Source organism: Xenopus laevis, chromosome 9_10S (genome assembly GCF_017654675.1).
Source record: "Xenopus laevis strain J_2021 chromosome 9_10S, Xenopus_laevis_v10.1, whole genome shotgun sequence".
NCBI classification, from domain to species: domain Eukaryota; kingdom Metazoa; phylum Chordata; class Amphibia; order Anura; family Pipidae; genus Xenopus; species Xenopus laevis.
In genome coordinates, this window is record NC_054388.1 from 34123158 (window position 1) to 34135275 (window position 12118).

The 12118-nt window shown below is 44.3% G+C and overlaps 1 protein-coding gene across 5 annotated transcripts in view; it reads right to left on the reverse strand.

Annotated features, from left to right (window-relative positions):
• The window catches only part of ptprt.S (protein tyrosine phosphatase receptor type T S homeolog), a 169526-nt gene that overhangs the window by 68326 nt on the left and 89082 nt on the right, over positions 1–12118 (reverse strand). For all 5 annotated transcript variants that reach the window (XM_041578183.1, XM_041578180.1, XM_041578179.1 and 2 more), the window contains exon 7: positions 10525–10818. In XM_041578183.1, coding sequence (XP_041434117.1) covers positions 10525–10818 — 294 coding nt within the window. The remainder of the gene's footprint in view (positions 1–10524; positions 10819–12118) is intronic.

Here is a 12118-nt window from a genome sequence, read left to right on the forward strand (position 1 = left end):
AAGACTCGAAGCCACTAAAGGAGCCGAAGTTAAAGCCCTGAAGCCCCGCAAAGACCGGAAGCCACAAAAGGAGCCGAAGTTGTGATGTGGGGCTGGGGAAAAGTTTGTTGTACAGGGCTCTGTGATTTCTAATGGCGGCCGTGGCTATTGTACACTCACAACCACAGGGTGCCATTTAAAACCATGACAGCAGCTACTACTCAGTATATGCAGCACCACAGGCAGCTGACTCAGGGATCAAACTCAGAATTCTCAGTCCACTTCATTCCTCCTTTATTCTTTAACCCTGCCTCTGTATTGGTTCCTAGCAAGTGACCCACTAAGCCAGAGCTGTCCAACCTGTGGTCCTCTTGCTCTACTTTATTTTACCAGCATCTACTTTATTTTAGTCAGCATCCAAAAGAGAGCCGAAGGCTGTTGGGAGTTATAGTCCACGAGTATTTGCCAAGCTGACATTCCTTTTTTAACCCAATAACATGTGACCTGCTTAAGAAACCAGATGGCAGCAGTGGGACAGTGCTTAGTAGTAGGGCAACATGTCTGATTTCCACACATTGGTAAAAAAAACCCACCACTCTATTGCCTTAACCTGTCTGGGGTTATACCAGTGAGCACCACAGAGCGATCGCTCCATGCTGCTCACCTGTATAACCCCGGGCCGGTGCAGTTTTCTGCTGATAGGAGCACTGGTCCGGGGGTTTCAGGTAAGTAACTACAATCACTTAGGGGTGCCTAACATTTGGCACCCCAACTGCTGCAAGCCTTTCCTTCTCCTTTAAGCTCCTATACTATTTCATTTACACTACATGTAGCTCTCAACAGATCATATTAGTCGAATACGAGTGACCTTAATGAGGGCCTTGGAAAGGGTTAACTGCTAAACCCTCCCTTAGACCTATTTAAATCTCACCCGAATGCATTTGTATCCAAGTCATTTCCGCGCATTATCATACACTTTCTGCTTCATTTATTTTGCTCTGTCCCTGGAAAAATTGTGTGTCTTATTTTCAGTGTGATTACATTTTCATCATGACATATTCGCAGCCTCAGACAATGGGGCCGCGGCTCTCGGAGCTGACTCATGGAAGTGAGAGCTATCGAGAGTGGAGAGAGCGCGGAGAGAAAATCAGTCCAGCTCCGAGCGTGCAGCGAATGTTAAAGTTGAGGGAGGAAAGGAGGAGAGAAGAGAAGAACAACAAGAGGAGATGGGAATGTGGGATATACAGGGAGGAAGAGAACGGAATATAGGGCCAATGAGAGAGGATGGAAGGAACCAGGGGTGCTTCGTCAATGAGGCAAGTTGAGGCTGTCGCCTCAGGCGGCAGCACCCACTAGTTACCAGGGGCAGCAAAAATGCTGCTCCTGGTACATTAAGAGCGAATTTCCGGGGGAGGGGGGGGGCAGCAGCAACCGCTGCTGCCTCAGGTGGTGGAGGGGCCAGGATCGCCCCTGGAAGGAACAAAATAAAAGGGTAAAAAGGAAAGTGAGATTAATCAAAGAGGCTGAAGTAACTGAAAGGTGGGTGCACTCAAATCTAGAGCGGAACAATGAATAGGTAATGGGAGAAAGGACCTTTAAAAGATCTACTGAAGGCAAGAAGAGGGTAGAAACTAAAAAACAGAGATAAATATAAAGAATGAGGGAGAAATGAAGAGCTGGGGGACATTGGAGAGGTAAAATATAGATAGGTGAGAGAGAAATAAATGATGCAGACAACTGGGCAAATTTGCACCCGGGCAGTAACCCATAGCAACCAATCAGTGATTAGCTTTTTCAGCCAGCTGCACATTGAACAATGAAAGCAAACATCTGATTGGATGCCATGGGTTACTGACCAGGGGCAATGCCCCCAGGACATGGAGGGGCATTTATAATGGAGTTGCAGAATTTTGAGCAAGTTTGGTTCCTGTGATATAGCTACATGAACAGCACCAAATTGCAACCATAGGGAGTGAGCTTTGCTGGCTTGGAGTTCTAGGCCTCAAGTTCCATTTATGTGTGCCTGTGGGCATGTTTTAAGGAATAGACTGTAAGCTCACTGGGGCAGGGTCTAATGATTAAACTGTGTAAACTATTGCAAAATTGGTCAACTCTACTGTCATATAAAAAAAGTTTGGGAACCCCTCTCAGCCTGCATAATAATTTACTCTACTTTCAACAAAAAAGATAACAGTGGTATGTCTTTCATTTCCCAGGAACATCTGAGTACTGGAGTGTTTTCTGAACAAATATTTTTGGTGAAGCAGTATTCAGTTGTATGAAATTAAATCAAATGTGAAAAACTGGCTGTGCAAAAATGTGGGTACCCTTGTAATTTTGCTAATTTGAATCCATGTAACTGCTCAATACTGATTACTGGCAACACCAAATTGGTTGGATTAGCTCATTAAGCCTTTAACTTCATAGACAGGTGTGTCCAATCATGAGAAAAGGTATTTAAGTTGGCCAATTGCAAGTTGTGCTTCTGTTTGACTCTCCTCTGAAGAGTGACAGCATGGGACCCTCAAAGCAACTCTCAAAAGATCTGAAAACAAAGATTGTTCAGTATTAAGGGAAGGCTACAAAAAGCTTAAACTGTTTGTTTCAACTGTAAGGAATGTAATCAGGAAATGGAAGGCCACAGGCACAGTTGCTGTAAAACCCAGGTCTGGCAGGCCAAGAAAAATACAGGAGCGGCATATTCTGAGGATTGTGAGAATGGTTACAGACAACCCAAAGATCACCTGCAAAGACCTGCAAGAACATCTTGCTGCAGATGGTGTATCTGTACATCTGTCTACTGTTCAGCGCAATTTGCACAAAGAACATCTGTATGGCAGGGTGATGAGAACGCCATGGGTTAGAAGGCACCCAGTGGGACATGGACAGTGCAATGCAGGTACTGGCTGGGTGCAAATTGAGGATGTGAGTCTATGTGAATGTGCATAGAATTAGAAAATGCGGTTTGAGGGACACATGCGACAAGGTGGAAAGAGGGAATAGAAATAAAGAAAATTCTTATATATTGAATTAATGTATAAAAAGCGGAAAGAAGGCCAGTGTGCACAGGAAGGCTCGATGCAGACGCTTATTCCCATATAGCAATAGCGAGTCACCTCATACATTATACAACAGCTAGGTTGCCACTGCCCTTTATGTGTGTTTGTTGTCTGCATGCTGCCAGGCCCTGGATTTGTTATCAGCACAAAGCAGTCATCTCTACACAAGCTTTGGGATGCCGGCTGAAATGAAGCTTGGCAAGTGACCCTTCGGTGGCCAAAGCCCAGAAATCAGTAGGTGAGACTTTCTGGACAGCATTTGTCTCAGTACTGTGTCTCCTGTAAGGTTCACTTAGTTACTCAACACTTGTGTAGTACTAGGGGCCTATTTATAAACACTGGGCAAAATTGCACATGTGCAGTAGCCCATAGCAACCTATTAGTGATTGTTTTGTTTTTTTAGCAAGCTGCAGATTGAGCAGTGACAATAAAAATCATTGGTTGTCATGGGTTACTGCATACCTCCCAACATTTTGGAAATAAAAAGAGGGACAAAAAAGTTGCGGCAATTTTTTGGACCACGCCTATTTTTGTGACCACACCCCCTAATTACCATCTTAATTTTACAAAATTTGGCAGGTTATGAAAGTTTGAACATATTTCTGTGGGTTTTTTTTCCAGTTATTACAGTTTTGCTAATGAAGGTGAATTGCCTTTTAAGCTGTGAGTCTAACTTCTCCCAAGAGACCTGTTATCTTATATTGTTATAATTACTTATTTGCTTATCTCAAAATTGTTACAAAAGTATCTTATCTGCAGCTGTGGCTTTTCTGGGCTCTCTGCCAAAAGCCAATTAAATTAGAAATATTGTTTCTTTTTCTGGCTGTTCAGTGCAGAAAAAATTGGGCTTTCCAGTACAAAGGAGGGACTGTGTGTTGAGCTGTCAAAAGAGGGACTGTCCCTCCAAAAACAGGAGTTTTTGGGAGGTATGTTTACTGCCTAGGGACAAATTTGCCAAGTGTTTATGAATGAGCCCCTTAACCCCCCATAGGCCCCCCTCCCTCCTCCCCCTCCCTCCTCCCCCCTGCCTCCTCCCCCCGGCCTACCTCCCCCCCGGGCAAATGCCCCTAACTTGTTAGTCACCCCTCCATGCAGGTCCTCTCTTGCCGAGTTCACGGGCGCCATCTTCATCCGAGCGCTCTTCTTCCTGTATTTGGCGGTGCATGCGCAGTAGGAGGCATTTGCCAGTTGGATCTACTGCACATGCGCCAAAAGTCACGAAGTTTCCGAAAAAAGAAATCGGAAACTTTGTGAAATTCAGGCGCATGTTTAGTAGATCCAACCGGCAAATGCCTCCTACTGTGAATGCGCCGCCAAATGCTGATCAGTACAGGAAGAAGAGCGCTTGGACGAAGATGGAGGGGTGACTAACAAGTTATGGGCATTTGCCCAGGGGGGGGAGGTAGGCCGGGGGGAGGAGGGAGGGGGGCCTACAGGGGGGAGGGGTCAAAAGGGTTTCCTTCTCCTTTTAAAGACATACTGACACCAGAAAAACCCTTTTTTATACAGTATCTATTATAACATTGTCTTTGAATGCTATTTATAATTTTGCCATAAAAGTATTTGCCTGATGGAAAAAATCTAAATATATAGGAAGGCCGGTATTTTTTTCCAAAAAAGGTGGAAATCCTACCTGTGGCCCTCAAGTAATATTCCACTGCAACACTGATAATCAAATGGATAGTCAGTGAAGGTATTATCAAAAACGAATACATGGGTGTTTACAGGGGCGATCCTGGCCCCTCCGCTGCCTGTGGCAGCAGCCGTTGCTGCTGCCCCCCCTCCCCCGGAAATTTGCTCTTAAAGTACCAGGAGCAGCATTTTTGCTGCCCTCTGGGTACCTAGTGGGGCGCTGCCGCCTGAGGCGACAGCCTCAACTCGCCTCATTGGCGAAGCACCCCTGGGTGTTTAAAAAAGTAGCAGAACTTGAATGGAGAATATAAATAGCCCTGGAACCAAATGGTGCAATATTGAGAACATTAGAGACAGGGAAAAAGATGTGTGGTAGATTGTACTGGTATGTACTGGTGCCACAATCATTTGCTAGTGACAGGAGACAGTGTGATACAGTCAGTGACTTTACTGCCACCTGAATTCACATGTGTCATCATATACAAAACACTAGTGTAACCTTTTACAAAGAACACAAAGTCTGGTGCACACAGAAGCACATGCAAGGACCCCTATTTTAAGAATGGACTTTCCCTGGGAGATTTATATAGCATGAATGTCTATTTTATTCTATATGGGAGGGAGCTAAGCCTTTCAAGTCTTTATAATCCCCTACACTCAATGCTTTTTTCCCTGCCGTTGTGAACCATTTATGTAATTGGCACCCGTGCATCACCTTGCAGGAAGCCGCGAGAACTAGAAACATGGAAGAATTAGCCAAGATCCACTTTTAGGTGGGACAGGATCTCATTTTGGGTGCAGCCAATAAAACATTGCAGTGACCATCCTCTCCAAGTAAGGAGACTGGGGGACTATATTTCAGCTGGAGGGCTGCACGTTGAACATGCCATGTTTAGTGTGGTTCTGCATTATAACGGATGGTAATGGAGTTAAACAGACGCATCTCTGATTATGGCAGAGTTAAACACTGCAGCCCATTTTTTTCAGAGATCTGGATGATTAGGAAGAAATCTTATTCACAATCACAGAGCCGGATGGGGGGCTGAGAGATAGAGTGGATTCCTGGGGAGAAATCATTGTGCATGGCGCGGCATGGTGCCCGTCTCTCCTTGGCAAGACAGAGCTGCACTCCTCTCATTACAATAAATACACCTCATTTTACCTGCGGGATCCAGCACCTGTCCCTTCCCCAGCAAGTGTGCAGGAATGGGGGACTGGGGAATGGAATCTAGGGATTTAACTGCTTCTGAGCTGGTAACTCAGCCAACCCTATTCACACCTATACTCATATGCATAAATATCAATGTAATGTAGGAAACTCCAGCAGCAAAGGCTGTGGGATATAAGTAACACAAACCTTTTTTCATTTAGTTTCGTATCCTATAACAATACAATTATATCTTTGTGCAATGTGTCTCAGGTGCTTTACTTTATGACAGTGCTCTGTGGGGAAAAAGAAAGTAAACTAAGAAGGAAGAGAAGGGTAATTACTAAATGTACATCCCTTCAGAACCAAGTGGTTTCAAATGGAATGGAGCAATGATCTCTCTAAACTATAACTTAAGGTGGCCATACACAGGGAGATCCGCTCATTTGGCGATGTTGCTAAATGAGCGTCTCTCTCCCCGATATGCCCACATTGAAGCGGGCGATATCAGGCTGATTTGATCGTGGGCCCTAGGGCCCAACGATTGGATCAGAACAGAGGCCAAACGGACAGTCGGATCGCAGGACCACATCAACGAAAATATGCGGCCACAAACTGACGGGATTTTTTAACCTGCCCGATTGGCTTCTGCCCGACTTTCGGCCATACATCGATCAGGGACACTCGTCAGGGGGGCTCTCCACACGGGCCGATAAGTTGCCGACTTGGTCTGTCGACAGCTTTTATCAGCTTTTTTTTTGCACAAGAGTGAATGGACACTCACAGACTCTCTGTAGGGTTTAATATTATCACAAGTTGAATCACAGTAGTTACTAGGACTTCTTCAATGTTGTTGCAAATCACCTTTTAATAAAAATGACTAGTGCAGAGCGGAATTGCGTTACAAACATCGCCTCAGGTAGCATTTGCACTAGGATCACCCATGCAGAGTGGAGACCAAGGAGGAACATAATAATTGGTCATTTTTAACTTTCTACGTGCAATACTTGCTTTTAAAATGTTTTAAAGTAACGTTTTACTTGATGTCGCCCTCTTCCTGCTTCCTACAGTATGTTTTAGTAAAAGCTGATCTGTGGCAATAGTGAAGAAGTCCTAGTCACTGTAAGACGCGCCGGGAGATCCCCCGGTGTCCTTGCCTCCCGGCGCGTCTCTGCTTGTCTCAAGGGGCGCAGGCGTCCGGCGCTAACATCACGAATGGTGAATGGACGCCAGAATCACGTCGCTGGTGTTTGACGCTGAGTGTCAGGACGTTGGCGCGGATTTCAAACTTTAGCGCCAAATCTCTTTTAAAAAGACAGGTCTCCATTTTGAAAGTGCCCAAGCTGGTTTCAGTTATCTGTTCCTGTTTATTATTCTGTTTTTGACTCCTGCCTGACCCTTGACTATGATTCCTGCCGTTACAGTAACTACTGTGATTCAACTCTTTTATGATGTAGTTTGTATTTCTAAATTACACTGTTTACACCGCAAATAATTAATTTTACAATATAAAATGTGATTCCTGAACCAGCAAGTGTATTTTTTTGGTGTGTAGGCAGCCATCTCAGGTCATTTTGCCTGGTCCTGTGCTTTCAGAAAGAGCCAGCACTTTAGGATGGAACTGCTTTCTGGCAGGCTGTTGTTTCTTCTACTTAATGTAACTGAATGTGACGCAGTGGGACATGGGATTTTACTATTGAGTGCTGTTCTTAGATCTACCAGGGAGCTGTTATCTTGTGTTAGGGAGCTGCTCAGCTGCTATCTGGTTACCTTCCCGTTGTTCTGTTGTTAGGCTGCTGGGAGGGAAAGGGAGGGGGTGATATCACTCCAACTTGCAGTAAAGAGTGACTGAAGTAATCAGAGCACAAGTCACATGACTGGGGGCAGCCGGGAAACTGACAATATATCTAGCCACTTGTCAGATTTCAAAATTAAATATAAAAAATCTGTTTGCTCTTTTGAGAAAATTATTTTAGTTCAGAATTCTGCTGGAGCAGCACTATTAACTGATGCGTTTTGAAATGACAGTATCCCTTTAAACTCTATTGAGGGTTTGTGAGTACCCATTCTCACTTGAGCACTATAACTAAAATTGAGGGGTTCCAGTGTGTGTGCGTGTATTATATATATATATATATATATATATATATATATATATATATATATATATATATATCTATATATATATATATACTATTGCAAGTTCATGGGAAATACAGGGAGAGGTACTTACTACTCAGCAGGAATGGACAGGGAGTACCAGTCTGTAGCAAAAGACAATTAGGATGTCACACACCTCCAGCCCCTAAATACTGGATTTGCCTACCAGTCCCCATTGATTCCCACAGAGGCCACTTGAATCCTGCTGAAAGTGTCAATTAAGAGAGAAGGCTTTTGGAGAGCATTAGATGAGGACCTGGGAGGTGTGAAGTAGTTTAGTGTCATTATTAAATAACCCTTTTACATCTGGGCCGATCATCAGCTCATTGACACTTGACAGGCTGTGGGGGGATTTGTACTGAAGCAGATGCTTTGCTTCTCCCATTTGTGTCTGACACTCGGATTTCTTCCCTGGCACTGTGCTCAACCAGAGCATGCTACGCTGTAGAACAGTGCTGAGTATCTGGCCACTCTCAGAAGAGTCTCCAAATGCAAATTTCTTATACAAGCTTCCTAGGGGCACAGACTTTGTTCCTCTTGTATAGTAATCCCACCCTATTCCCCCTTTCTATATCTTTCTGTATCTATTTCTATCACCCTTCATAAACTGTCACCCAATGTACAGGCCCTCAGCACCCATGGACCAACATTTGGTCATAATTAAGGTAAATTCAGGCTTTGACAGGAAAAACTAAGCTTGTCCACCTCATATCTAGACAATGTTTGGTGAGAAATTGGTTGGGCAGGCCCCATACATGGGCCAGTAATCTGAGTTGGCTGCTTTTTCGTCCAAGTATAGCCACCTTGACTAGTACAGGTATGCAGGGCCGCCATCAGGGGGGGGCCGGGGGGGACAAGTGTCCCGGGCCCAGGCATGAAGGGGGGCCCAGCAGTGCTGCACTTTAGAAAGAGCAGGGCCCCCCTTGCCAGCACTGAAGATCTGCAAACAGCCGAAGATGCTGAAGTCCCGAAAAGCCGAAGAGCCGAACTCCAGAAGCGTCGAAAAGACCCGAAGCTACGAAAATAGCCGAATCCGAAGTCCCGAATCGCCGAAAGACCCAAAGTCACGAAAACAGCCGAAATTGAAGTCCTGAAGCAGTGAAAAGGCCCAAAGTCACGAAAGGAGGCGAAGTTGAAGTCCTGAAGCCACGAGTTCAAAAAAAAAAAGCTAAATAACTGAAAAAATGAAAACCAATTGTATCACTCTTGGCATCATACTAAGAACTCCACGGGTGATTTTACATGCGATGCCTTCTGTTCCGACGTGATGAGACTAGTCTCAGGCACCACGTCGGCTGCGGCGAATCTAATGTAAGTAATACAAATGTCGCACGTAGATGCTGATTGCATCCGACATGACACGACTGTCGGATGAAGACACAACATGTAGCGTTCGAATCTGGCGTGGTGCCTGCGATTAGTCTCATTGTGTCGGAATGGAAGGTAAGCAAGGTGTTGCAGCGTTCGTCCTATGCGACACACCTGTCGGATGCAGAAGCAGCGTTTGCATCCGACAGTCGTGTTGCGTCGGGCGAACGCTGCAACACCATGCGACTTTTGTATTACTAACCTTGTTTCCCGTCGAATCGACTTGACGCGGGCATTTTGTCGCCCAGCGTCGGTTCCGACAGAAGTGCACGGGAATCGTCCGTGTAGTGCTACCCTAAAAGTGAACAACCCCTTTAACTTGTGATTTTTGTTGCATGCAATTAATCAGCATTATAACCCAGGCGTGTTCTAATGATAGCTGAGATTTGCTGTATAATGGCAATGAATTAGACAATGATAATAAGCACACGGCCCTCTGTAATGATATAATATGACTATATATACATTTATACTTTCCACATATGATTGTACAATGCCATGAAAGGCCTCTACACTGATAACAAGCACAAAATACTCTCATAAGGGGTATCTACACATTAATTATAAACGCTCACCTCTCTTTGTAAGCTCCTACATTGATAAAAATAACAGCACTTGATAACATAATTATAAAGAATATTATAAAGGAGGTTCTTTAGCTCATGAAGCTGCTCAGTAACTATACACAGACAATAAAGCACTTTTATAATGATAACAAGTAGATTTGCAGCTGCTACTTGTAGCTGCCTAGAAACAAGTCCCATTGCTTGCTATAGGATAAGTATTCCACAGTGCCCCACAGCATATAGGGGGTCAGCGTTCGGCTCCCAGGGCGCAACTTCGCATATTAGTGAATTAGCATAGTAGTAGCGATCTGCACACAATGATCATATACACACACATATACATATCATACACAAGAGGCATGTATATTCTGTAAATTATGAGTTCCCACACTTTATTAATGTGAGGTCTACTTTAAGCGATGTCCCATTATGATCTACAAATATAAAAGCACTTCTGTAATTCTGGGCTTTCTGGATAATGGGTTTCCAGATAACAGATCCCATCCCATGGTCACTATACCACACAATAAATAATGTACCCCCACTTGTAAAATATGAACTCCACTGATAGTAAAATATGAACTGCACACTGATAGTAAAAAGATCTCCCCACCTGCACATTTTGTTCTTGTTGTTAGAGGGGGGCCTGGTGGCCCTGTTCCTCCTTCCCCCGGCCGGGTCAAGAGGACACGGATTTCATACTCCACATCAGGATCCAGGTGCCAGAGTTTGTAAGTGGGTCCGTCCATAACATGGGTTTCTGCCCAGCTCCCCGATGTAGTTCGATATTCCACCTCCTTTAGGACAATAGGCCCATCCCCGATGATAGAGTTGGCATTTGGCTTGATCCAAAGGTATGTGGCTCCCACAGCAAGGAGCTCAGGGGGTGCAATTGGGGTGGGAGGCTCTGCAGTAATGGACAAAGAGGCCCTTTATTAGTGAGCGCATATTAAAAAAACCAATATAAATATCCCTCAACATGCCATGCATCACCTACCCCTGCACTCATGGCGAAAGAAAACAAATACAGGGAAGGTAAAAAGGAAAGATTACACTTAGGTCTCCATTATACTCAGCTGAAAAAAATGTATGACGGGGCAGTCTTTATAAACAGGCCAGTTTTGGACTGGTGTATCAAGGAACCATCAGGAAGCCTTGGGCCACAATCCCATTGTCCAAACTATCTTTCATTCTCTCTTTATTTACATTATATGCAATAATCTATTCTTCTCTCCATATCAACCCCTTCCTATGATACATTGATGGGGAATGACCATTGTGTAGATGCACAAAGCCACATGATTGGTTGAGCAAGAGGGCCCACAGACTCCTGATACCCTGATGGGCCAAGTACCCTGGAAAAGGCAGATTCTGGGGATGCAAACCAACCACCCAAGTTTTTGATTTGCCTCTCCTCGCTATAACGTGAGACTTTCTTAGACTCCTAATGAATAATTATTTGTACCAACTTCCAGGTGCCTTTGTACCCCTTGCAAATTCAGGATTACATTTTATAGGCAGAAAATTATTTTATCCTTGAGGGAGAAGGAAAGCTCCAAGACAGTTTATTGCCAACATTTTAGCCTTTCCTTCTCCTTTCCTGAGTCTAAGGACCACCCTGAATGTCATTTGTGGCAGCCGATGGCTTCGGAGCAATGGACAATTTCTTTCAAATCATTGACTTTGAGGTGTGGTGCCCGTGCCAAGGATATACTGCAATGCTTTTATCACAGTGCATGTGTCTGGGTATACTGTAGGTAGCATCATGGGCACTTCTTTAGAAATATGATTGTGCTATGCAAAAGAAAAAGCTTGAAATAGGGTGAATGGTAATGTAAACTGTAGTGCATTATTTATCTTGTTGCGCTTACTTGGGCTTTTGTCTATTACCAGCAGCTTATGGGTTCCTCATAGCCACAACTTTCTCACAGCAGAAGTGGGTGCTCCTCCACTTTAACTATAATTCCATATGTTTCCTCAATCTAGGGGCAGACCTCAAGTACCACATAGTGATTGGATATCAGTGAGTCATTTTTTGAGCTAGTTTTTAGTGGTTATAAAGCAAATGGACCTTCTGTTCTTTGCACTAGAGGCACACCAGTGATTCCCATACTCCAGTGCAGTAACTAGAGATGCAGCAATAATCTTATTTTACCAATCTGCTTCCCTGCTTTCATTGTTTAACAGAATAGGTACATGTAACTGTC